At 44.7% G+C, this 27,706-nt stretch overlaps 1 protein-coding gene and 1 long non-coding RNA gene across 2 annotated transcripts; one reads left to right on the top strand and one right to left on the bottom strand.

Annotated features, from left to right (window-relative positions):
- Window positions 1–1,773: 1,773 nt before the first annotated feature.
- Window positions 1,774–13,211, top strand: LOC137844461 (uncharacterized). The gene is made up of 2 exons (XR_011089908.1): window positions 1,774–1,952; window positions 10,486–13,211. It is a non-coding gene; the product is annotated as an uncharacterized lncRNA (long non-coding RNA).
- Window positions 13,212–19,963: 6,752 nt separating this feature from the next.
- On the bottom strand, window positions 19,964–26,515 carry MEOX1 (mesenchyme homeobox 1). The gene is made up of 3 exons (XM_068660857.1): window positions 25,742–26,515; window positions 21,895–22,067; window positions 19,964–21,322 (listed from the first exon to the last, which is right to left on the bottom strand). The coding sequence occupies exons 1-3, from the start codon at window positions 26,175–26,177 to the stop codon at window positions 21,200–21,202; spliced, it is 732 nt and encodes a 243-aa protein (XP_068516958.1). The 5' UTR covers window positions 26,178–26,515; the 3' UTR covers window positions 19,964–21,199.
- Window positions 26,516–27,706: the final 1,191 nt, after the last annotated feature.

A 27,706-nucleotide genomic window follows, 5' to 3' on the forward strand; every position in this document is an offset into this window, starting at 1 on the left:
GCCCGCCAATCGCAGCTCGCGCTGGGCCTCAGCCAGGGGGGAGTGGGCGTGGCTTTATCCGCCGGGGCCAATCAGCGCGCGGCGCTCGGGTGTTCATTCAAGGACGGAGCGCCCATTCATAAAAAAACTCCCGAAGTTCATTCATGAAAGGCTGCGGAGGAGCTCGAGCTGCGCCTGGCAGCGTGCTCAGCCTGCGCTCTGACTCCCACCCAGCGGGGCACACGACCGGGCCTGCCAATTCTCACCCACGCAGCAGTCATTTTGAAACAGTCTTGAGGTTGTTTCTCTTCAGACGCTGTTCTGTTCAGGAATTTCTTCAAGTTTCGACAAGATTTGGAAAAATCTCACTCATCTATCTGGAGTTAAAATAACTAAAGCCTGAGCTAACAAAAACAGTTTGACTTGTAAATGTTAAAAGGGCAAGAGGCCTAAATTATCCCTAACACTTAATGGAAACTGTGCATTTTTGACAAGTTTTCTCTACAGTTAACATATACTGATGTGCCCGTGATGAAAGGAGTATCTGTTATAGAAAGCAATACATTTAAGCATCTAGTCAACATACATCCTAACCTTTCTGCTACCAAGATGCAGATCTGCTGTTACCAGGAACTCTGTCAGAGAACCTGACCAAAATGCCATTTTACCCGGTGCATTGGAGCAGAATGAAAATGTGTTAACTGTTCCCACATCCCCACACGTTGCAAACATGTAGTTAAATACAGCACTGGAAATTTAACTTACTCTGGCCTGAGAAGGCCACTAAAGCATATGAGTTAATTTTTTGACTTTTGAATTTTACTGACTTTGTTTCTGTTTATATATTTTGTAACAATCTATTCAGGCTGTTAGTTTAAATTTAATTTAATTGGAGAGCCACAAGAGAATATTTCTCCCAGTTAGATTGTTGTTAGGTGATTTATACTTTAATTATTCTGAAAAGTCTACGAGTCATCAGATATTCGTGCTTTGCACTTTTTCCTATACAGATCATTGCAAAACAACAGTTTGACTCTTGCTTATTTCTGCTGCGTTTCCTGGTTAACAAATAATGGAACCTTTGTTATTTCAGGTCTGATTTCAACATATGGCTGTGCTTTGAAGTGGATGGGATTTTCTACTGTAATATTTGTTTACTTTATGACATTCTAATTTCCCATTCAATAGGTAGCAACAGAAATGCTGTTGTAGGAGAGACCTTGTGTCCCAGCATGATTCTTTTCACCTCCCTGTCTCTGTAACACAAAAACAACCTTTCCAGTGCTCTTTATTGCTGTCAAGTGCAGCGACACACTTAGAACAAGAGGCTGTATAGACACATTGGAACTTGACTCTGTTAATGTCAGATAATCTAAGGATCTAACAATGCCGTATCAAGCAGACTCAGCCTTTTACTTTAGAATACATAAAATTTCTGTCTCAGTTCAGACCTTGTTAACTGAGACCTCACAGATGCACATAGTACCTCACCTTAAAAGGAAAAAAAAATAAACTAAAAACAAAAACAAAACACCACAACAACAAAGAACAACCAAACAACAAAAAACAGCCAACCAACAAACAAAAACATTAATCAACAATACTAGAGGTGCAGTACTAGAATGGGGCTGTCATTATCCTGGTATAGGTGGTCCTGATGGTGAGTTAAGTGAGGTCAACATGAACCTGAGGCTTCCCAGGCTAGTCTCATTTAACTATGATGACAACAATGCCTTTGGGGGTCAATTATGCTTTAAATCTGCTCACCTGGCCATCTACTGGTTCCTCTGCTCTGTACTCTCCTCAGTGGTATATATGGATCCATCCTTTCATTTTCAAGTTATTAAAATGATAAAAGTGTTGTTAATTAGTAGCGTGGAGGATGCAGGGTTTGTAAGCAACAGGAGACAAAGGTGTGGGTTCCTAAAAAGACTGCTGACTTCACGCTGGGAAACACTCAGGATAAGCAAAAGGTTAGTGGAAGTTATAGGTACCAGATTGTGTAGTTTCCTTGCTTGATGGTTTCTCTCCTGTTCTTATGTACTTGTTGCATAAATATGTTATGTGTTTTCAGGTGTTAACTGATCAAAAAGGGGGATAGGGCTCTGTTTATACGTTCAAAAGCTGGCATTCAGGATCATTAATTACCTTCTAAAATTTTCTCTTTGTGTGGTGGAGTGTGTGAAGAGTTCAGAAGTGATATACAAACCAGAGGGAAGCTGTCTCTTTCTTGTTAAGTAATAGTAATAGATTTACTCTAGTAATGTAATTCATGCTGCCTGGGATGTTTAGTCCCTGGACTTATAGCTTTTTTCTTTAAGTGCTAACTAGGTGCTGGGTCTAATCCTGTGTCAATCCCCATGATTTAACTGTTTCCATCTACTGTATAGGCTTGAGAAAACACATTCCTGAGTTTCAGATACGTTCCCTGTGGTCCACACCAGCTATGGTTAGTGCAACATAACGTTCCCAATCATAGATCCTGACACCAACAGAAACAAATAGTACATCTTAGAACATGGTAAATTGCAAGATGGAAGGGGGGGAGGGGGGAAAACTCTCTGTGCTGTAGAAAAGAGCATGAACAGACCTGTACCTTTATAACAGAATAAAGAAACAGCTGGATGAAGAGCTCAGGTTTCTTCCCATCAGGAGTGAAATCAGCCCAGCCGCTCTCCAATAGCCCATTGTTCCCTGGGCAGGAGGATTGTGAATAAGGTGCTGAGTCTACCCATTGCCTGTTGATATTAGCCATCTTTCTCTAGCAAGCGTTTGTAATATCTGAGAAAACACAGAAATCCTGACACAGGAAACACTTGCTAAATATTTGTGTGCAGTTCTAACTTAGCCTCATGAATGACAGTGCTCAGGAAGGAGCCTGGAGAGAAGAAGCATGTTCCCTGAGCTATGCCCAGCCCCTGCTTCTGCCTCTTGCTGTCAGGTAGGTGGCAGGAACACCAAACTGGCTTCTTACACTGCAGAGAAGCAGTGAGGGGCAGCTAACTGGAGGCAGCATCGGTTACGGAGTATTCCTAGAGGGAAAGACTCTGCTTGTGTTTTAATGGAGAGTCCAAAAGGCACTACACATGTGGGTTCTGTTGCTGTTTCTTTCACCAGGGGGAAATACCTTGTCTGCACTGCTGGCTAGCCTACTTTTCTCCTGTAGCATGTGTGGTAGTGGTCTGTGCCTTGACAAGAACGGCTTGGGGGCTGAGCCTTTGCAGCCTGTCACAGCTCCCTTGCGTTCTACTCTCTCTGCAGCAGCCTCTTGGTAACACTCTTCAGGCTATGGAAGCTTTTGCCTATGGAGCTGATGAATATGTGGGCAAAGATGTTTGCCTTGGAGTACTTGCAATCTTCCTGCCAGGCTGACAGAGTGACTCAGGCAAGAATCCTAGTGGGGGTTTTCCAAATCCACGCAGTCAGGAAGGGAGCATTAAAAGTGTGGGGTTTAGCAGCTACCCATCTGACCACGTCAGTACTGGAATGGAACTGGAGAGCTTTGGCTCTGTAACACGTAGACTGTTCTGCAACGTGCTTCCTAACGCGTTCATCAATGGGCATTTTGGGGTGCTATTGCTGTTCTTGACCTATTTTAGCAATGGGAATGGCTGTTTATATCCTTGAACTGCTATTTTTGGCAAACTAAGATGAAAAAGTGCTAAGGCTCTTTGTTAGAGTGAGTCTCCCTCCATCAGCATAACTTCATTTTAACAGTGTTATCTGATAATTGCCTGGCATTATGTCCACAGATCGGAAGCATCATCAGCTAAGTCAGTCTGCTCCTCGTCCTTTTATTTTGCAAGCTGTAACATCAAAACTAGCTAGAATGAAGAAAAGGAACAATGTCATCTGACTTCAAAGATGGATGTTTGGCAGTGACCCCATCATAACTCATCTTGAGACAAAGTGAAAGAAAGGCTGTGCCCAAGGAAGCCCAGAAGCTGATCTGGCACAATTGGTCCATATTCCTAGAAACAGGTGGATAAAATTGGCAGACACAGGCTATTGATCAGGGTTTCAAATGCACAGTGTATTTTCTTGCTAGCAAGTTCTTTCTCAAGCATGAATATTTAAATTACAAGGATGACTTTTGTTCAGTCTTTCTGCAACCTGCAAGAAGCTCTATGGGAACGAGTTATTTTGAATTTCACATTTTAATTTCAATATATTATATAGGAGCAATACAACAGGAGTCTTCCACTAGCCCATAGAGGTTTGCTTATGAGACTTACCACTCACTTATGGGTGACTTTCTGTAGTCAATGCAGTCCCAGTGTGCAAGAAAGCATCTGGGCAGGCTTTTGCTCTTTGGGAGCTGTTTGGAACACAACAGACTCTGGCGACAGCAGTTTTCTATAGGGTTTTGTGATCAGAATGCCCCTCTTAAGTATTCATGCCAGCTACTTTTTATAATGTTCTGAATGAGAGAAGACAGCTCAGGCACTTTGTCTGCAGGAAGGAAGCAATTAAATTATTAGCACTTTGAGAAATTAGATGATATAACTTATGGCAGAATAAGTTTAGCAAAATCTTATAATGTAAGAAAACAATTAAAAAGAGTTATATAAGGTTGGGTGGCTTCTTTATTGTGATAGAGTGAGCAGTTAATTGATTGTCATCTTGCTGTAATGTACCAGGGCGGTTGTGACAGCAAATAGAGGAATTTGTGCTCAGGATGTATGGAGATTAAGTGCAGAGAAAGGGGAATGTCTTCTAGGGAAATGGGGGTGAGCAGCAGCCACCTACCCTTGATTCCTCCTCATATCCTGGGGGGAGAGATGAAGTAGAGAACTTCCCTGTCCCCTTCTTCAGCTTCCAAGGCCAGATGTTGTAAGATCCCATTTAGCCATTCCTCTTTGAAGCATTTAGGCTTCCTGCATTGCTGTAGAATTTAATCCCCCAAATGGGAGAAGCCCAGAGGTTGCTCCAATAGCACTGGCAGTGGAGCTGAGCGGCTTTATTAGCTCCGTCACCAGCATCCTGCCCTTCCAGAAGGTGCTCATGAATTGGCAAACCCTCCCAGGCTATTCAGCTTCCCTCACAAAATTTCTGGAGATGTTTGTCCTCTTCCATGAGCCCATTGCACTTTCTTTAGCCCAAAGAGAAACACAGTTTCTGGCCTGGAAAGCAGCTGTATTGGAAGAAAGGAAACTTAGCTAGAACCTGCAAGTTGCAAATTACCTGTATTGCCACTCTGAAGGATCCTCCTCTTAAAACCTTTGAATATAATTCTGTGCTATTTGTATGCTTCATGGATACTGGGGATGCATCATTCCATAGGTGCTTACAGAGTGCTAATGTGACCAGAAAAAGGAAATATTTGGGAAATGCTGTTACAGTGAAGGTTATAATACTAATTATAGCAATTGTTTTCTTACAATGCAGCTTGGTACCCTTGTCTTAAGTGCAGAAATCATTGCAACTTCTCCTTAAATGTTTACATGTTATCACTCAAACTGAAAGGTACATTCAAGTAGAAGATTTACATAGGCTGTCACTCTTAAAAGCGTTATGGATTTGAGGCTGGAAGAGAGTCAGCCCAGCCTGAGCTGCAAGAATGATGCTGAGGAAAAGCCTGGAGGAGCTTAGAGCACGGACACTGTTGTCCAGTCAAAAAGAAGTTATACATTCATTGTCAGGCATTTCTGCAAATGCCTGTCTTAATTACCAAGCTATGCTTCTAACAGGTATAACCTTAAGATTTCCAGCCTTCCTTTCACATGGGACAGAGCAGCAGCATGAAGCACAAGTACCAGGGGTCAGTCCCAGAGCAATCATGTCTGCAAGCTCTGCTCTTTCCTTTTTCTTTGCTCTGCTCTTCAGTTATGGATTCTAAACCCAACTTTCTGCCTGAGAATCCCCCACTCAGTTCCATCTTGAAAGGGGTGAGGTGGTTCATGTGCTGAGGTGGAGCCGACTGGGCTGCAACCCTGGAGCTGGGGGATGTTGGTGTGGCTGTGGGATGTGTGGAGCTGCTGGAACAGGGGGCCACGTGCAGTGAGGAGGAGGCTGGTAGCAGCACTTGGCCATGTGAATGTCTCCTTGTACTGAAGGGAAAGAGGACAAAAGCAACTGAGCTGGTAAAGAAGGTGCTAGTAATTACCGAGCACTCAATCAAGGCAGGAGAGGAGCCCAGACTTCACTTGTCGCTGTACGGAGCTGGGGTACCAAAGCAAGACCCGCAGCTGTTAGCAGGTACTAGCAACTTACCCCATTATGGTTGAAGTAACCACCAATAAAACCTAATCAATGAAATCCCTTTTAAGTTGGTTGGATCAGTGACCCAGAAAATAGCTCCCCTGCAGAAAAGGAAATGATAGTCTATAAAGTGAGAAGTCAATGGGAAAAATCTATTAAAGTGAGTGAGCTATCAGGAGACCTTTGGTGTTAACTGAAACCTTTTGGAAAGAAGCCACAAAACTTGCAGCAGACTTTTAACCCTCCAAACCCTGCCGTGCCAGAGGAGAGCCATCTGTCCTGCTGCAGCCCAGCAGAGGGCAATACAGACAGCCCAGCTCCTGCTTCTGCAAAGCGATGCCTTTCAGCTGGAGAAGGGATGCACCAGGAACACCAGGGCACTCAGTCAGCTTTTCAGGCTTCAGCTGAGGAGTTGACAACCCAGCAGTGTGGGTGGTGATAATGGGGAGCCCTGGTCCAGTGATGGGTTCATCTTGCCGAGCATTGGAGTTTTCTCCCCATGCCAAAGAGTCCCTCCGCAGCGTACCTGGAATTATCAGCCAGCTGCTTCAAACTGGGGAGCTGGCAGGAGCCCAGCAATCAGCACAGCATCCTCTGCCTGGGGCGGTATGAAAGGTGATTTTGGCGGACCCAGAAGAGCATTACGAAGTAAAGGGTCTTTCGGCACCAAAATTCAAAATAAACCAGCCCCTAGAAAGTGGAGAAAAAAACAACACACACATTAATTTGATTTCTCATTGGGGTCTTCTCTTGGTCCCCAAAGCAGCTCTCCTTTGTCTAGCTTTAGACAGTAGTGATTGATCATTACAGCCAGAAGACAAAAAGCAGAATCTCTGCCTTGCTACTGCCCCTTCTCAGGAAATTGCTCTGTTATGTCAGAAACTAAACAGAGATCCAACAGACATGGGAACATAATTAAATCACACATCAAAAAAAAAAAAAAAAGAGAAAGTACCTTGAAAGAAGTTATTAGCGTAGACCTCCTGAAAATCTAATCTTTCAGGTTTTGCTATGCATTAAATTCCAGCTAAGCTTAATTGGGCTCAATGAACTTGCAAAGTACTTTGCAAAAAGTGCTAGTTCATACGCTTCCCCTTTTACTATGTAAAGCTGGAAACAAAGTCACTGTTTCAAAATAAGTTGGGCATAAGGGAAAATTATCTATCCAGAGCTCTATTGTGATCAGTTCTTACAGAGTTGATTCTTGCACATGAATCACATGGTAGGGAAGAGAGAACATTCATGTGGAAGCAGAAGTATCAGTCAGACCTGTTTCCACAATTTCAATTTAAAAAAGTATTGGAAGTGCTATAACACATCTGCCCCCTGGACACTCATCCCTTTTGTTCTTCTCTTCACTTGGTGCCTCTGACTTTTTTATTACATGTAAGCAGAAAGGAGGAAAAAAAAGACTTGTAAACACCAGGAGACTGGGTGAAAAACATGTTTAACCTCTGCATACCCTTTTAAAAAGCAGTAAGAAAACCCGTAGAATTACAATGTGAGGAAATATATTTTCTAAAGAAGCTGCCTTGGGACTGGAACGTCAGAGCTGCAGGAGTCGAGACTTTTTTTTTTTTGCCTGCAGTAAGAGCAATATTAAAACTCCAGATCCTGAAAGTTTGAAAGAGGCTCCTACTTTATCAGATTTTACCTTGTTTTCTTTATAAACTGTTTAGTCCTGGTGCTTGGCCAAGCTTCTTGCTTGCCAGAGAGACCTTGGTGCTTAGTGAGGGGAAGAAGTGAGTCATCCCTTTACAGCGCTACGTGTTTTCTGAATGAAGCCCTGGTGGGGTATGGTTCATGCTTCTTTACACCACATACTAGCCTGGCTGGCACTGAAAAATCTCAATGTATACAAATATAATTTGCATTACGAAATACCTGTTTTTAATCATTATTCTGAAGCTGTTTTAATTCAGCTTAAATCTGCCTGGTAGTGGTGTTCAATCTTTTTTTTTCTTTTTTTTTTTTTTTTCAGGCTTAAAGGAAAAAAAGTGTATATTTTTTGGCTTTAAGAGACTTCCACCTAAAATGGGGCTGGGGCTAGTGGTGCTCAGGAAATACTGTCAGCATATCTGCTCATGGAGCTGCCTTGCCCATGCTGGCGTGTCTCAGATGTTCAGCAGAGCAGAGCTGAGGCTCAGAGCCTTGTGGCTCTCCCATCTTGCAGCATCTGTCTGAAAAGTGATGCTGCAGCGTGCTCGGGCTGTGAAAACCCAAGCTTCCACAATGTCCTCATCTGTGTCAGAAGCCTTGGTGAAAAGGGGCACTGCTTTGTGCCTCATAGATGAAGGTATGCATTTTAGAGCATGGAATGCAAAAATCCCCAAGCCCCTGGATCCAGGAGCTCTTGCAGCCCAGTTATGTCCTTCTTCCTTTGGTACAAATCGTGTGGGAGCAGTGGGAGCTGAACCACGCTTTTTCTAATGACTGTGTGCTAAGAAGCATTGCCAATCCCACACCCTGGGTACAGCGTGTGGTGTGCTAAGCAAGATGCTGCTTGGTGTGTTGGGAAGGACAGAAAGGAGTTGCTTGGGCCATTGCTCATTCCTATTTTTAGCTCCATTTCTCATCTGTAAGGAGGTTAGACACTAGTTATTCCAGCTCATCTTCCAGCAACGGACCTTCATGGTCTTCTAGTAAGGGAGTCCCTTCCAGCAAACCCCATGCACTGCAGCTCCTCCTGAGCAAAGACAACCCCCTGTGGCTCCTTCTGTTTATTCCAGCAAAGAGTGAAGTGATTAATGGGGCCAGAACATATCTTTCTCCCCAGGATCCGCAGATAGGCACAGCTGAATAAATACCCCATGTTATTGTGGTCTGCTTGGTTGGAAGTCAAACTACAGGTAGCCAAGAGCACTGCCAAATGTATTTATTGCCACACTGCATCCACCAACAGTCCTGCAGATAAGGGCGAGTCAGAGAGGTTTAGAAGGACCAAGTGGTATTTCAAGCTCTCCCTGTGCAGGAACTGGAGTGCTCTGGACCTCCACTGGGGAATGAAGTGGCTCGACTGTGTGTTCTTCTGGTCTTTTAGCAAGCGCCTTTTTGTTTGTTTGATGCACACCATAGCTCAGCTAGTGCAGGCTGGTTTTTGTATGGTTATTCTCAGCCCTTATACAGAATTTTGCATCCCTCCAAAGTGATAATTCATTTTCCCAACAAGTTTTACATGGTTGGGGTTCATGCCCCTGTGGGATAGTATGCCAAGTCCCCATTAGGACACAGGCTGAGAAAAGGTTAATGCTTTTCACACTTATCCAGCAGCTGAGATTGGGTTCAATCAGAAGCACGAGGTCCTATGGAGGCTTCTTATAGCCACTGCTCCTGAGCTTGCAGCAGTTTTTTCCTCCTTCCACTCCTCTGCCTATTTTGGTAAATGCTGGCAGAACAGAGCTGATTCTGCTACTTAAAAAAGAATTAGTATCTTTGGAGAAGAGCTTTTTGTGAAAGGACTTCTGTGCTGATGAATTTTCTATTTTGTAGCTAGGGAGATGGTAGCATAGAAAAAGGCAGGCTTGCTGGAGGGAATCTGCTTTCATTTCATGTTTTTATTCAATAATATGATTTCAAAAATAGTAAGTTCAACTGTGATATCTTCAAGCAGACCAGCCTTCCACACAACCTGTATTCTTCTGTGACTCCTGTCTTTTCTCTTGGTGCTGTTCTTGGCCAGTTTGAGGTTGCATTTTGTATGCAGAATAACAGTGAATTTGTCTTTTTGAATGATACCATCAAAGATTTGATGGTATCATTCAAAAATGATCAAATCCAGGCCAGTACGGGGGGGCACAAAGGTTATGACTTGTACTGAAGTCTGAGGGAATCCTGAGCAGCAGATGGAGCCATGCAAACGGCATCCCTGACTGTTCCCAACCCCGACCTTGTCCCTCTGGCACGTACAAATGGCTGTGCTTTGTCACGGTAGCTGCTCTAGGGACAATTGCCTGGAGTAAGGCGTTTGTAGGAGTGGCTGTAAGGCTTGGGCTCCCTGCAGGGTTTTCCAAGTCTGTTGAAGCACCTCTTGGTGTCAGAGGGCAAAAGGGTCTCTGCCAGGCTCCGGTTTGTGGTCAGTCACTAGTGGCGCTGGGCTCGTGGCTGGCAATTAAGAACGGGAAACAAAGGTAGCAAGAAGAAAGACGAGGAGGTATAACTAGGAAGGAAAACACCGGTGATACCCTTCTTGAAAGGAAATCAGAACCATATCGAATCAATTTATTTTCATGTTATATTTAACTTCCAAAGTGTTAAAGTGCCTTGGGCTTGCAAATAGAGCTCCTCTTTTGTAATCCTTTTCTCCAGCCTGCAGAGAAAACAAAGCTGTTGGTTTAGGACGTGGAGCAGAAGGTGCGGGGGAACCTGCCGGAGGCTCCTGCTGCGCGGGGTCGTGGGTCGCAGTGCGCAGCCGGCTCGGGATCAAGCTCAAGGTTCTCAAGTGATGGAAAAACCGTTTGACACAACGTCTCTGCGAGCCTGCCTTGCTAACGTGAGCCAGCTGAGGGAACACAAACAGAGGCACTGTAACCAGCCCAAATCCCACCTTCCTCTGAAACTTCCAAGCCTCTTTTTTCCTGTCAGATTCCAGACAGATGAAATTTTCCTGGCGTGGGCTCACTCCTGATTTATCGCGATTCAGAGATGTTGCCAGGACTTGAGTTTGCTGATTGACAGGCTAGGAAGGGAAGGTGTCTGGCCCCGCAGATCAAATACGGCCTCATCTGGCCCCGTTCTGCCTCCTCCTTCAGGACTTGCCATGCTATTTCTCATTTTTTGGAAATCCCAACTTAAATTTGATTCCAAAGCCTGGTTGATACTGTTGTTTGCATGATAGTGTCAAGAGTGAGCACATTCCTTGGATCATAAATCATCTCAACCTGACCCCAATTAATTACAGGCCCTGGGTTTCATTTCTCTCGGTTCTTACCAGCCATAACAAATGAGGTCATTCTGTGTCAGTGAGACATCGGAGCAGACACCACTGAGGAAGTCACAGGGGACTCTGATCCCGTTATGCTGCAGGAAGAGTAGAGGAGAAGGAATGGGCCACATCCTCCCATTGCTTCCTAAATAGGAGCCATGGGATGCTCAGCAGCAGAGTTAAAGCTTTTTTTTTTTATAAGGATACATGAAAACTATTTAAGTTTTATTTAAATTTTGGCAATGTAGTGAATGAGGCAATCTTGGATGCTGAGGGCTACCAAGCTTGCAAGAAATGTCTTGGGTGAACCCATCCAAGCTCTTGTGCTCCAGCTGGAGCACATTCAATTGGGTCTTGAGCTCAGGTGCACATCAGAGGCATCTGAAGGGGCGTAAAAGTACAGTAACAATGCAATAATGGTGAATGATCAGAAATTCTGTCTCTGTGGAAGGGCAGTTGGATCCATTTTGTAAGGACTACCAGCAAGAGAAATTTCCTAAAAACCCTAGACCCTTTTCATTAAAAATGCATGTGTAATGAGATGAAAAGAGATGCAGAATCGAACCACAGCTGCACAATAATATATTATTAGTTATGGCATAGGCATTGCAAAGCATGGAAAAAAGGATGGAGAATGGTTCATTACAAACTGGAATTGGGGCAAGTGAGCACGGCTGGGGTATCTCATGAGAAGAGAGCAGGGGCTGAGCTACCTGGGCTGAATTGTAAGGCTTCATCTGTATATAAAGTACACAGGTGTATTTTTCACCACATGTTGCCTCCTCACCTGCCCAAATTGTTGTGTTCACTGTGACTAGAGGGCTAACTGGCTATGAATGATGGCCTGATACTACATGAGATGCATTCTCAGTGCTAGCCAGCTTCACATCTGAAGAATAATTATATATATATTTTTAATCCCCATTAAAAGCTACCTGCCATTTAACCCTGTCTACCACTGTCTACTTCTGGACGGAGTAACATTGGTTTTTATCTGTGAAACCTCATACTGTTAAATGCGATGAGCTCATCCTATTTCTTGGCATCGTCTCATCTTGATTTTGGCAGAGACAGAATGAGATTTCAGCAGAGAGAAGACGGTAATAAAAGCTCATTTTTCTCCTAAAAATAATGCTGGTTGAGTTAGTCCTAAAAACTGTGAAAGGAAAGTGAACATCCAAGCCAAGTTTCATATTTGAAGCTGTATGCAGATTCCAAATCCAACATTATTGCCCTTGTGTTGTTTTCCAAATGGTATTATATTCTTCAGATGCACAAAAGACAGTAAAGCAAGTGCAGCTGTTTTTCTCAGCATCCAGAGGCTGATCTCCAAAGGACAACTTTTTGACTGACCTCAGAATATTTGTTGTGCCCATCCTCAGTTCTAGAAAGCTTCAGGTGCCATCTCCTCTCCAGCTGCCTCTCAGCTTGTTGCTATAAGTAGGGTGCTGCCATTGATCTACCTGACTGGGGCTCCAGAAGTCTCGGTTCCCCTGCAAGTGCTCTGCCAGCATTTCCCAAATTCCTGCTTTCCATCTGGAAAAGGAGGGCACCAGGGGACCACTTTTGCTTTCTTCTGGAAGTTTGGTATTTGAAATGACAAAGTGCCTTAAGGCAAGACCTGCTCTGAGCTGAGCTCTGATCTCAGCTGAAGTCTCTTGGTGCTACTGAACCCCAAGGATAAATAACTGAGAATACTTTCCACTGAGTTTGTCTCCATTATGGCTTTCTCTGACTTTATAAATGCTCTGCTAGAATTGGGAGGCTTTTTTCTAAGAAATTTTGCAAAAGCACAAGAGCAGGAAGAATTTGATTCTTGCAGTAGAATGACTTTTTTTTCCATGCTTATTTGTCTAGCGCTTGAATGGTTGGAAATGTCTTCTCAGTATGTGCATTAAAGACTTCCTGCCTGGAGTGTGCAAAGGACTCGGAGCATTCACAGGATATTAAACAGATTCGTAATGGAACCCAACAGTATAAACATGTCTTCAGTGCAGACAGGAATGCCACAAACCCTTATGTCGTGTAATGTAAAACATACCCCGGTTGTGTCTGTCTTCTCTTCTGCAAATAAACAAGGCAGAGATGTGTTTAAAATGTTTCCTTCTGAGACAGACAATTTCTCATCTCATTCTTTCATTCTCTTTTTTTTAATAGATATATTTTATTTTTTTTTCAGGTGAAGCTTTAAAGATCTTGACTTTGCTTTAACTCAGTCCTGCCAAATTAGGGCTCTTGCAGCAGCCCGATCCAAGTCTGTGCTGCTAGTCCTTGTGAATGAGAAGCCTTATTTTACAGGTTGTCATATTCCTGGTAGAATACAGAGTATAGGGTACATACACGTACGCATTGGCAAATATTTAAATCAACTGTCCCATGACTGAAAGCGTGCTCTGACACAGAATTCCTTTCCTCTTTACTTTCTCCTTGCAAAATCCTTCATGCAGTTTCTTCCCCCTCCCGTCCAAGTCTCCTCTGTGGTGTGACATCACTTTTTTTTCCCTATTAATGCCCCGCCAGACACTTCCTAGACCTGCCCACAGCTGCCCTGCCTCTGCTCTCCCCAGCAGGGCCAGTGAGGGGTTTCCATCAGCTGTGGTCAGGCGGGAGGCACCAGCCCTGTGCTGAGTGACGCACCCTGTGGAGGAAAGGCACCCTTGTCCTTCTCTGCTCCTTGTCCATAAGACCAATTCCACCACATTTAAAATCTGCTGCGCAGCACACACAAGTAAAGAACGCATTGATGCTCTGTCATGAGAAATCTGACAGAAAGGAGCATCTGAGCCAGTGCTGCTGCAGAAATATGGAAAAGCAGCTGTGATGTACTGGAGTGGAAGCTCTTAAAAGGGAGACTTTTTTTTTTTTTTTTCCCCCACATTGCCATGCAGCGCTAGAATCCTTTCCAACTTTCCTTTCTCTCTACCAGCATGTGAGAGCACCCTGCTAGGTCTGATCAGGCTGTTCCTTTTGGCTTGTAACCTGCTGTGTGCATCCTGCACACTCTGTACGTAGCCCACTTGGTCATTGCGAATGCCTGAGCACATCCAGCAAATGCCTAAGATGGGCTGTGCTGTGTTTCAAGTGCTCGTGGTGGCAAAGTAGCTCAAAGCAGCCCCAAGGAGTGCATAGAAACCTGAATGCCTGAGAGCAAAAGCAGCTGTGGTTTCCCCTCCTCCTGGTGGTTGGCTTCTCTTCTGGATTTTACCCCTCAAAAATGAGGACAGCGACCATCACAGCATTGAAAGTGGAATAATCAGGGAGTGTGGCTGCTGGGTCTGTCCTGTTAGGAACGTGGTGCTCTTCAATTTCACCTGCTCTTGCCTCGTTTGAAGGCCTGTTTCCAGCTTTGTCTGAAAATGCCATGTATTTGGTGAGAACGCTGCGTTCTTCCCTCTTTGCAGTGTGCAAAGCTGGAGACTGCAGGCTGATCAGAGTACGTGAAATTAGATCCCTTGAGTAAAAATCAGCGAGTGATATCCAAGCATAGACTGAGGTTAGCCTAAAATAGTCACAGTGAAGGAAAGAAGAGTCATGCTGACCTCGGGTGGGAGCAGGACTTGAACTGAGCAAGAAATCTCAAAGCACTTTAATGGAGCTCAGTTTCTTGGGCCATATTTTTCCTCAAATTTCCTTTTAAATTAACTTCAAATAGAACAAATTATAAATAAATATCACAGATAGTGATGCTTATTTTCCGTGGAAAATAGCTTTCTGGCCAGATCTGTGAGCACCCTGAATGTCCGGAGTCCCTTGTGCCCAACGCCAGGACCTGAGGTCTGTCCTCCTCCTTCCCTGCAGCTAAGGAGCGTGAAATCAGACCATGATGGATTTTCTTTGTCTGAACTTTGTCTGCCACATTGGTCCACATCAGCTGCATCACTTTTCTTGATCTTCTCTCATCTAAGAAATATCGAAAGGAAAAGGCTGGAATGTAGAAATACAGGAAAGAGTCAAAATACCAGTAGTATAGAATGAAAAGTAGGCAGAAGTATAAAACTGTAAGGATGTCTATTGGTCTAAGAGGAGGAAATGATCCTTTTCTGATGTCTCTTCGATCTTTAACTTCTTTATAGTATTGTTGGGTTAACACTCAACTGGTGACAAACTCCTTTGTGTAGGAAATACTCCCCATGTGGGCTTCTGGGTGGCAGGTGATCATGGTACGAGTGAAGGGCATTGAAATCTTTCAGTGAATTAAAAATTATAAACTGTAAGGAAGCCTCTGTGTCAATTCATCTGTTTCTTGCTCCAAAGTTGGGGACCCACAGTGTGATAGAGGCAGGCTTGAAAAATGTTTTCTTCTCTAAAAAGGAAAGAAAAAGAAACATGACTCAAGCCTCTGTGGTATGAAGTCACCATCCTCTCTGTTACTCACTCCCATTATCTCTGCAATCTGTTCCCAAAGGGGCTTCCAGACATCCAGCTGCTTACCCTTGGGTAAAAGTTATTTAAAAAAATAAAATACAAAAAAAAAAAAAGTTACGCTACAGAAGGATGGAATAGTGGTGTAAAAGTCTGGTCCTGGATGAAAACCCTTCCTTCACGCACAAATTAAAACAATGTGGCATTGTGCAGGGAAGGATGGGGAAAGGAAGTCGGAGGGCTCTGCAGACACCTGCCCCTACCCAGCACTGCAGTGGAAACTGCCCCGTCGTAATTCACAAATATAGTCTGAAAGGTGATAGCCTGGTGCTCAGATTGTTTTACAGCCACACCAGGCAAGTTCCAGTCAGACAGAAGCCCTTCTACTGTAATCACTGAAAGAAAATGGATTTCCTGTCTATCTGCTTAGAAGTCTTACATGGATCCAGTACTCGGAGTCCAGTCGCTAATGCAGACATATAATATTTCTTGAAGGGGCAGTGTGCTATCCCCAGGGGAAAGGAATTACCCAAAATACGAGATAGTGGCTGATGAAACTCAATAGGAGTGTAGCTGGGGGGGGGGGGAAGAAAGCACAGTAACAGAAAAATCATGCGTCTGCTCTATAAGCTGCCCTGATCCACTGTGTGTGCTTGGCTCCCTGCATAGGAAACTCTACTGGAAGTAGGATTTGGAAGCTTTGCTCGTGTAGAATATGAACCCGTCGATGTCTCTGGCTATAAAGTGGTTCCTAAAATGGTTCTGTTTTCCAGGCTTTGGTTTGTTAGTCATGCCATGCCTGTCCTTGGGGTTTCAAGAGCTGCCCTCGTTAGCCTGGGATGGGCTGGGAGCTTGCAGGATTGCTGGAGGAGAAACCTGCACCAGCTGCTGGGCACAAGCGTGCCTCAGCACCCTGCGTGCTGGCTGGGAGCAGCTGTGACATCTCTGTGCCCCCAGGCGCTGCTTTGTTGCTGAAGGCTCTGAAATGAGTCACTTCCCAGTGGCTGGGGTGTGAAGCAATACTGAGTCCTTGGGAGAACGAGTTCTGGGTTAGGAAAGGCAGAGTACTTGGGGTGATGGTAACAGCATGGTATAAAGGTGATCGACTGGAGCTCAGGCCATCCCCAAGACCTCTGCTTTCACGCTGGTAGCATGCCATTTCCACTGCTCTTGTCATGAAGCTAAACCAGCATTGTGAGCTCAGCACCACGCACACTGCCCGTGACCTAGGAGAGGGCTTTGCAAGTAATTTGACGCATGCAAATACTCAAACCGTCCATTGGTCTCAATGTGTTTTGCAAAATGTGGTACTCCACGAGACAGGGCAGCTCTAGAGGTGTTGAAGAGGCAGTTGGACTTTCAGGGATTTCAATTCAGACTAGATTTTTCTGCGTCAAATGCTGAGAATCCTCTGATGCTTCTGCCTCGGCTTTGCAGCCTGATGCATTTTCAGCTGAGCGTTTCTCCAGCTTCCCCAGAAACACGGTTCTCTGCCATCTGGTGTGCGTTAACCTTTGCACTCCTTAGCAAAACATTAGGCTTTGCTAGTCATATGATAAGGTGTATCCAGTGAAAAGAGAAAAATGGCAAGCTAGTTTTTTTCTTTTTTTTTTTCTTTTTTCTTTTTTTTTTTTTTTTTCACATTGCATTGACAGAGTGCTTCTACAGCACAGCAGCATCTCAGCAGAGATTAATGCCTTGGTGCGACTCCCCTAGGCCCAGGAAGTAATGGGCTCAAATATTTGTAATAGAAGTCAAAAATATAAAATGCACAGGAGAAACTGAGTTCAAGACCTGATTGTACTTGGCCTTAGAAAGGTGGAAGGGGACAGCTCCTAATTCTGTAAGAAACTGGAGGATTATTATCATAATTAATAAGGAAATGCCAACCCTAAGAGTTGCAGGGCAGGGCTTTCACACGGCCCTATCAGATATACGTATCTATACACCTACCTATATAAACATGGATATACAAACCCTCACAATAAGTCTCCTGGAGCAGTTGCAGGAGGCATCACAGCGTTTCTGAGTTACAAATGGGAGATTCAAACAGCTTCGCCGTTGCGCTGCGCTACTCTTCTCTCCACAATTTTTGCCTTTTATGCTGTCAGGGAAAAGTCCAAGCAGGTGGTTTAAGAAAACATTAGCAAGGATATGTCATAGCTTTAAAAAAGTGTTTGAAGGGAAATGGAGCTGTTGCTTCCAATTTTTCACTCTGCTGTCTCCATGATGAAATACAGTCATATCCACTTAAGTAATACCTTATGGAAAAGGAAGTGTCGTGTTTTTATTGGACACCTTTTATTACCAGCCTCGGTGAAAAGTGCAGTTGTGAGCAAGTCTCCGCTCCTCCAGCCTTTCACCAGCTTGTAATCCTGACAGAGAAAGGCTCCTTCTCGGGCAGGCGGAGATTTGCAGCAGCAGGAGGTATGGTATATGGGAAAGGTCTGGCTGCTCCAGGCACAGCAATAATTTATGAAGGCTGATGCCACCGTGTGCTGTAGGAGCCTTTCGCTAGGTGGAGCTTGCGATTGAGGACAAGTCGTTCATTTAGTGCAATCGAGTTCCCATCTAGCTGCAACGTATCCCCCTCTCCTTGCAAGACATGACAAAATGGTAGGAAATTCCCCACCAGGGTGCTAACTCCTGGACTCCAGTGATTGCTGGTCACAGCAGCAATTTCAGGATGCTCTTGGGAAGCTCATTTCTGAGCTGAAGCACATGGGAAGGACGATGCTCTGCTGCTTGGACCCAGGGAGAGCCCTCCAAGGGTCTCACCTGGGATTCTATCCACTCTAAGGCAGTTTGGGGAGAGGTTTGGAGAGTCTGATTTAAACTGGGATGAGATGTTTGTGATCAGTAAGTGACAAATAGAAACATGTGGGGTGGAAAGAAAGAACAAACAAGGTGAATAAAAATAATCAAACACCATCCCTGGCTGGTGCTTTGCTGCTTCTAGTGGCACGTGCAAGGTGTTTGAGCCCTGTGATGGCAGAAAATCACTGGGGAGAGTTCATTCTGTCTGCAGCAAATGCCAAAGCACTGCGAGGTGAAATGCTTCAAAGGAAGAACCTCTTCCCAAGGCTGGCCATGGGCCTGCTGACATAAAACTGCCACAGATCTCCAAAGCTCTGCTCCCTGGGGAAACAAATACAAATGTTTCCAAGATAAGAATCGGGTGTTTCCTTCAGCTCCGCTCGTTTACCGCAGAGTGGTAATAATTGCTAGGGAATGATTTATAATCTTTTCTTTTGAAACAGGTATTCGGCATATAAACTTGTCTCAGGTGGCTAAAGATGACCTTTATTGTTCAGCTCTGAAAGAACTCCTGGAGGGTTAACAGATGAGGCCAGCACAAAAGCTTCAACCGAGTTCTTTGATAGCACGGTAATTTCATAGCTGTGCACATGAGGTTCAGCTATGTCGACAGTTAATTACTGCTAGTTTCATATCTATTTTATCAATACTAGAGCCTCTTGTAAATCTTCACTGAAGCATCTAACTGGACAGTATAGCATCATCTCTTTGAATCAGCTGTAATATGTCTGAAAACATTTTGACATAAACATTAAAAAATTAGCCTCAGTAAATAAAAATAAGCAGGACATTTACAACTGGTAGCCTTTATATTTTGTTGTTCCTTTGGTGAGTGTCTACAATCATTCAGGAATTCACATTTGCAGAGGGGCAGCCCCTGAGTTAGTCCCACCTAGAAAAGGTCTGTAAAATCTATGACTGCAAGGAAGGTGCTTCTCTTCCTGTAGCTAGGAGGGGCAGCGCAGACATGAAGGGCTGCAGCACATATTTTCGGGTTTATACAGATCTCTCTGGTCCCTGTGGAGAGCTTGCACTGGCCTTGCATGGGAGGAAAGTCTTGCAGCTCTGTGGAAAACCCGCCAGCCCTTCCCTGAGCTAGGCGGGTGAGAGATTTATTGCGAGTCAGGCATGGGAAGCATCGTCAGACATCCCCAGGTAGCTGCCTCCCCTTCCGCGAGGAGAATAAAACCCGTGTGGATTTCTGGGAGAAATAATTGCAGGTCAGAGATTTTGCTCCCTGACAGACTTCGCCTGAGAGCTTCTTGGCACCGAGGGTTCAGGGGTCAGAGGCTTTGATGTCGGGAGTAAAGCGCTCCTTCCCGAAGTACCCAGGGCTCAGGACAAGCAGATGGTTTGATGTGGAAACCGCCTAATGTAAAATGCTCTCACAGGTGGCTTGTGCCCCACAGCCAGCACAAAAAAATGCATCCGAGCTGTAGTTCTGGGTACCGAGTGAGGTCCCATTGACTTGCTTTTAAGTGAATTAGGATGCAATAAGCTACTGTTAGCAGCTTCAGCGAGAAGGAAGATTTATTACCCTTCTTTCTGATTTTAGTTTATGTTGGTAGCCAAGAGCCCAGAAGTTTTCGTCCCCAAAGAAGCTGCAAACCCCTTCAAAGGTGGAGGTGATCAAACACAAATTAAAACCAAAATGGAAGGGCAGAAAAGACACAAGAAGTCGGCATGTTTTGAAGAGCACAGCTACTTTTCATTTGTATGGCATATCTGATCGGTTGCAAACTTTAACAAAGAAAAATCACAAAAATAGCCTATTCATAGACAGTTTGCAAAAAAGTCTAAATTGGTCACATAACTGTAAGTTTCATAAGCAGATATTGATTTAGAAGTCTAAGAAGTAAGTGTAAATCCACGATACCTGGATTAACGGATGTATTTGTATGCAGTTTAAATATACACAATGTGCATGTCTATTCTGAGGAAAGTTTTGTCTCCAATGGAAAATGAAACAATAAATTGTAGATAGCAAACTTGGCTAAATCACTCCAGAAAACATTTTCTGCTCCTCCTGACAATCCTGGATTCACAAGGAAAACTGGGTATCCAGAGGGATTTCCTAAATGCAAAAGAAATGCAGCGTTAAGGAGCAGTTTCCCTGCATTTAAACAGACGTGAATGGGGAAAATAAAACAGTGAAACACATTCAGAGAACCTCCTGTGATAGTTGGTGATGGCTGCTTTGAAAAAAACTTTTCAGGCTTAAATCTGGGAATATCTGGGATATCTAGGAATTTGATTTCAGGATTTACAGTAGGTCTGGAAGAAATGTCCCTCTGCAAATCGCTACCATCAGCAAGGCACCTGTCCTCGGGCTGTGAGTGGGAAGCCAGCTCTCCTCAGGCTGGTCAGCACAATTGTGTGTATAGTTCTGGTCCCAAACCAGAGCTGGTTTTAGTTCTGGTGTCAGTTCATCAAGCACCCATTTCTCTTAGAGGAAGGTACAGGGAGAACAGGATGTGCCTTGCCAAGTCCAAGTGCAGAATGAGTAGAAGTGGCCAGGGAGAGGCTGGATGACAACACAGCTGCATTGTCACCAGCTGGACCCTTTCTTTCTGCCTGACAGCCTGTATTTTCTAAGTGTTCGAGAGCCTAAGCAACATTACTCCTGCTTTATATACAGTGGTTCTTAGCTTTTATTCTGAAGGTAGACCCGTGGCAGCGAGACATGTCCAGAGAGCTAGATTCATTCAGATGAAAATCAAAGTCCTGCTCTCCTTTGGCTTTTTTCCCCCTGTGCCCTTTTATTGCCTCTGCCAGCTACAGCATCCTACTCCTTTCGAAGGCTCAGCACCACGGGTTTTGCAGGCGGGGCCGTGGCACGGTGCCGTAGCTGACCCGTGGCACTGTCGTGCCTGCTCTCTGTCCATTCCTCTCCCCGTGCTCTTCTGGCTGCTGCAGGAACTAGTCAGAGCTGGGGGAGGCAGCGGAGTCCATGTCCTCCGTGTCGTGTTCGTGGGGGGACACGGGCTGCCCCCCCTTAACGCGTTTCCACTTCATTCTTCTGTTTTGAAACCATACTTTGACCTGGGTGATGGAAAGGAGATGATAAATTATGACCTCAGGCTGAGCTGTCTCAGCAGACCTATGCATACATATCAACAGGGTGTTTCGTGAAATTCTGGAAGAAAAATTGGAAGGAACCTCACAAGCTTAAGTGCTCTCCCTCTAACGAAGGCAGGAACAGTTCTTTCTAAGCTGTTCCAGGATGTTGCTGAGACCAGCAGAGGTAGCACAAGTGCTTTGCCTGGCATCTTTGTCAGCTGTACATGCCAATCCAATGGGTACAGCACACCTTTTAACATCCACCCCAACCAGTCTAATCCTTCAGGAATTGCAATCACCTTCACTTAACTGAGCAATTCCTCTGCACCAAGTTTGATAAGGAAACCCTGACTGAGATCCCAGTGAGAGGAGAGAAATATCTGCCTCCGCTAAACTTACAGAATTTTTTAACATGTGTTTCAAAAGACCAAGTTTTGTATTAAAATACCTCTGTGCTGTTGCATTATACCCCATCAAGTAACCAGTCTGCTTTATAATTTCAGGGAGAAGTTGTGGGGAGGAAGAAGGTGGGGAGGAAAGGGTTGGGGAAGTACTTGTCTTTCGGTGAGGTCCAGGTTCACAGCTATCTCGTATCTCCTGAGCCTTGTCAAGTAGTTGTGGTGGGCGAATTCAGCCTCCAGCTCCCGTAGCTGCTCCTTTGTGAAAGCCGTCCTTTCCTTCCGTGACTTGCTGCTGCTTTCTGCCTTGTTGCTTGAATTCTGGTTTTCTAAGGGGCAAGCACACAGAATTTGCAGTAACCTTGACCCGTGCGAGCACGTGCGTTGCAGAGATCGGGTGTGAAAGTTGTGCCCCCTGAGCTCAGCACGGTGTTGTCAGCCTTTGGTTTAAGGGGTGAAGGTGGGACGGGGAGCATCGCCTAAAGCACAGGAGCACAGGCTGGGTCTGCAAGGTCTGCAGTGAGCAGCCATAGGATAGGAGCTCTCCTTGCATCTACGCAGCGCTATCAATAATTTCCTTCCTCACCTCTTTTGCTCCATACGCATGCATTATCACTCCCCCACTTTTGGCTTTGCAGACTGCTAGGCAACTTCGTGCAGGATGGGCGCTGTGCAGTGGGTGCACGGTGACCTCCTGTGGTGCAAGGGGTAGGGTGAAGCTGCTGAGGAAGCACCCTGGGTGGGAAGCACACGGCCTGGGAACACTGGGAGGGGAGAATGTGGGAAAATGAGCAACGCCAGAGAGCCGGTGTCTGTGCACAGAGCTGCAGGCACTCATCTGCTTGAAGTGTGTGCTGAACAACCACCAGAAGGAGAGCTGGCACCAGTGTGACTGGCTTCAGAACCATCCCTGGGGTTAGGAGCTGTGTTTCTAAAGCTAAATTTCAAGCCATAGCCAAAGGGATGCGGCACCAATTATGCCAAAAAGTGAACACAAACTGACTTTGTCTGAGATGGTGGCAGTCTTTTTTTATTGTTATTATTATTATGTTCTCCTGTTTTTTAAAGAAATGCCCTCCATTTCGAGGCAATTAGTCCTGGTTACATAGAATCATAAAACGGTTTGGGTTGGAAGGCACCTTAAAGACCATCTAATTCCAACTCCCCTGCCATGGGCAGGGACATGAGGATTGTCCTGGCTCCCAATCTCTTCTTGGTTCCAATGTCTCACCAAACACCAGCCTCACTGCATTCCCCAAAACAAATGGGGTTTTGGGGAGGGCAGCGGCGATGCAGGAACTGAAGCACGGATCCCATGCTGGATACACTTGGGAGTTCACCACTTGCCCCTCTGCAAAGGACACCCTCTCTAAGGGTGTCACTGCTCTTCACCTCTAGTTAATTATATGAATCATTTTAAATAGCTAAATGTCTGTGGGACCAGAGCATGCTCTGCCCCACATGGCATTGCAAAGAGACGTAGGGTAGAGAGTCTTATGGCTAGCTGGTAAAAAGTGCTTTCAAGGAAGGCACAAGGACTCTGCGCTGTGCACATGCAGGATTTGGGCACCAGAGATGGTGTTTGTATCACTCACAGCAGCTTAAATCTGGAAGCATGGGACTGACTAATGCCTGTAACACAGGATGCTGCCTGCTTGGTAATGCTTGTGGTGATCCACAGCCCTGAGCAAGGCACGTGGTGTTTGTTGTCCTGCAAACTCTTGCCAGCGCTTGCAATTTTTTCCTTAGTAGAAGAAAGTGTAATAAAAATCTGAAGCATCTGCACAACGTTACTTTTTCCCCATACTAAAGACTTTGAGGGCATATTTATTGGAAGTGGTTAAATCAAGTGGTAAGATGGATTTTGCTGTCATGGAACATAAAATTCTGAAAGCTCTCAGGAACGCTGGCCAAGTGAAGTGACTTCATGAATAGCTGATTCGTTTGGCAGCTGATGATAAAGTAACCAGCAGTGACTTCAGCGAGCACCTCCTGGAAGGATGAGATGTGCACCCTTCGGCAGAGGGTGTGCACAGGGGCTGGGACAGATGAAGATCTGCCCCTAAATCCCTTTACATTGCCCAGGGACCTGCCTGTGCTCTCCTTTTCTGTCTTCCTCAAGTTTTCAGCTACTACCTGCTGCTGTTTGCTCTTACTTATTGCTTTTTACACCTCCGTGACTGTAAATGGGTATTGCAAGCCTAGAAAACCCTCTTTAGCCAGTGGCATGAGGGAGAAAGAATGGCAGGCCAGAATTCAGCTCTTCTCTACACATTTTCCCCTTGTTTTTTCTCCCCCAGAATTCTTCAGTCAATGGCTGAAAGTCAACAGCATACATCTATTTGTGGTTAAGGAAGGGAGTAATTATGCACCACTTTCTGATTAATGTTCTGTATTATTTCATTCCCATAATAGTAAAGGTGTCTACTATTTTATTTATGTTTTGCTGCCTTATTCTTCAGCTTATGTGGTGAGAAGGTTGGGATATCCAGACTATCTGCAACTGGTCATTCTAAAAACATTTAGCGTGAAAAAAAAAAAAAAAGTAAGGTGTTTCTTTAGACCCAACTTTCACCTGAAAACTAGTTCACTTCTAAAGTGACTTTCGCTAAGGTTTTAATGCTTATCTTTTGGTTTCAAAGATTAATTTAGAGCTTTGGAGTTTCCTTACTAATCGACTTATGTTTTTTTACTTTGTAGTATATGACAGATGTATTAAACCCGAAGTCATTACAAAGCCTTCTAGCCTCTTTAATGCTGTAATTACAAAGGCATTTCTATAAATTATTTGCTAGGTTGTAGAGTATTGAACACTTGGAGCCCTCTGCAAGAAAAAGATTTGTGAATGCTAATAGCTGTGGCTTGTGGCAGGGCTGCAGGGCAGCTGTGAAAGCTCACCCTAGGCTATCTGCTGTCTTCAGGCCATTTGCTGAGCCTGGGAAGTCAGGACTGAATATAGCATCTAAATAATTAAAGCTTGTAGAGGAAGGGAAGGGGGTGTGTGCATTCATATATGCGTGCTTGTAGTAGACACCCCTGTTGCTATTGCCACAACAAAGCTGTTCTCTGACTGTTCTGAATCTATCCCTGCTTCAAAGAAAGTTTTAAGGATTGACAAGCTTTTTTATTATTTTTTACATCAAATAAATGTCTCTGTGTCTCAGTTCTCTAACCATAAAATAGGGATGCTGGAAAATATTCCCTGCTTCATAACAATGCTGTGGGGAAAAGCAGACTGGTTTGTAAATGAATACTATAGCAAATGAATGCATATAAACGTCGTATTTTTGAACAACTTCCTTAGGGGAAAACAACTTTATGCATATTTTGCATTTCTGGATTTGAAATAGCAGCAAATCAGAGGTTATACACCTGAAACTCTTGAATATGGTACTGTAGAAAGAGTTTTGCTAACTAGGATGACGCAATGAAACCCATCTACATTGTTTTCCACATGGTTAGACATTGAACGGATGGGCAAGCTTTTGGTATCTCCTGTTTTGCAATAAAAACATTCAATTTTCAGTGAGGCCAAACAGAATTTGTATCTAAAGGGAGACTTTGATGCGTCTCATGCTATGAACTGAGATGTCAAAACCCCAGTGGTGTATTTCCAGCTAGCCCAGGCAGCTGAAGATGAGGGATCTTTGCCCTTTGACTCCCGTTCTCTCACACTTGGGCAAATGGCAGGTATCCAAGATACAACTCCACGACCTAGGACTCTGAGCTCAGTGTCCACGCACCTTGTGATTCCTGCTTAGTTACAGCAAATTTGCCATGTGCTGGTGCATAAAACACCTCGGTCAGTTAACAAGACCTGCAGGAGTGAAACAAACACCGGAGGTCATCAAGGAACAAGCAACTTCATTTCGATGGTGTTATTGTGCGGGTTCCCTAGTCAAGAATTGCAAAACGTTTTCTTCATCAGCTCTAGTTCTAATCTTGTAGGTGCTCTCATGCTACAGCCCGTACCATCCCACATCCCTGCTTTCACGCCACCTACCTGAGTTTTCCTTTTTTCTTTTGGATGTCTTTTTCTCTGTCTCGATCGCAGCGCTTACCGGCGCCTCATACTCTTCATTCATGCCCATTGCCGCGCTCACCAGGTTTGGGCTGCCGCCTTCTGACTCCCCAGAAGCCAAGGCCAGTCCCGGATTCGGCCGTCTTCGGGCTTCGCTTGCCGCTTGGTGCCAGTCGGGGTGGTGGAAAGAAGGGTGCTGCTCCTCGGGCGGGAAGCTCTGCGGAGCCGTCACCAGGCAGGAGGCTGAGAAATCAGAGTAGGCAGCAAAATCTGACTTTTGATGGAAGGAGAAGGGTGCCGGCGGGTAGTGGCTCAGCCCTGCAGCTGTGGGGACATCCGCACGGGTGCTCCGCAGGCACCCCCAGAGCGGGGCTGGAGCCTGGGGACCGCGCATGCAGCTGCTGATAGTGGGATCCATTCGCCTCCAGCGCCGTCCACGCTCCGATGCTCGGGGCTGGTTGCAGCTCAGGCTTCACAATCAGAAGAGGGGAAATTTTCCAATGTTACGGGATAGATTTCCTCTCTAAACAACAGTTTGTTTGTGGGTTTGGGGCTGTTGCAGACTTGTTATTTTGGGAACTCTTCTAAAAGTCTTCATTGTCCCGACTGGAAAAGAGTAACCAGACCTAGGCAGTGATTGCCCTGAATTATTTCCCAAGGCCTGAAGCTCGCTTCCTTGTGAAGTGCTGGACATGAGTGAAACACTTTTTAAATACTGTGCTGGGGAGAGAGTGACAAGTTTGTGAAGTGAAATGTGAGAGAGGGGAGGGAGGGGTTAACGTACACACACCCGCTCCCTCCAACCAAAGCAAAGCAGGCACCTATTAATCATCCGAAACCTTATATGCACATCTAATGGGATTTGCAGATGGAGACTTTTAAAGAAACAATGTCTGTATTTTTTTTGAAAAAAAAAAAAAAAAAAAAGGAAAGAGCAGCACACGCACACACACACACACACACACACACAAAGAGGCTTTAATGTTTCCCTGTAACGCTATGAAGTTATTTTTATTGCACTGTTAACAAAATTCCCCAGGTCTTGCATTTGGAAAAAGCCTTAATACAGGATTCAACAGATGCCAACTTTCAAGAACTAAAGTGGGAAATAAAAGTAAGAGAGTACTTCATTGATTGTAAATGATTTAAGGCCCAATCATTAGTTTTAAGAAAGTATTGAGTCTGGCTTGTACACGTGCACATTTTGGAGGGATTTCTTTTGTTGTTGTTGTTAGCTTTATAACCCTCGTATTTGCTGATAGTCAGAGCTTGCTGCCACTGGCGGTTATTCTTTCTGCATTCACCTTTCCAGGGAATTTTCAGTATGCCACTCCTTCCTCCAAGGAAATCTCCTGCTTTTATGCCAACGCGAGATGTGTTTTTCATCTTTTGTTGAAAGTTTTATAGTTTTTCCTAACAGAAAGCAGATTCTTAGATCCTAGAGCCGTCGCAGTTGGAAGGGCGTTAGCAGGGAAGCTGTTCCCAATCCCTTTTTCACAGAGGTGTGGCAGCTGGGAATGCCCCAAACCCTGCTGAAGAGCCAGACGAGGGTTACTGCAACTTCTCGCAAGGCTTTTCTGTGTGTTTTTGATGATAATTTCTACATGCACGTGTTCCATGTTTCCATAACCTTCTTGCAACTATTTCCAGCACTTACTCCGCTACGCCTTGCTACACGGTGTGCACGTCTTTCCCTTCTCCTCCCACCATTTGGGCTGGGGTTTGTGTTCTCTCCTACACACAGAGAGATTTACCAGATGGACGAGGAGCCCCTGTTTTTTTTCCCAGGGCTTTAAGTGCTACTTTTATTTGGCTTCTGTATAATCCAGAATTGTAAAATTTCAATGAATTGGGGAAAAAAAAAGTGTACTCATCTGGATACCTGTTGGGTCTTAGAGCTTGTGCTTTTCCAAACAAAGAAGTGGGCTTTAATTCAGATCTTTCTGA

Source organism: Anas acuta, chromosome 25, assembly GCF_963932015.1.
Source record: "Anas acuta chromosome 25, bAnaAcu1.1, whole genome shotgun sequence".
Taxonomy (NCBI): domain Eukaryota; kingdom Metazoa; phylum Chordata; class Aves; order Anseriformes; family Anatidae; genus Anas; species Anas acuta.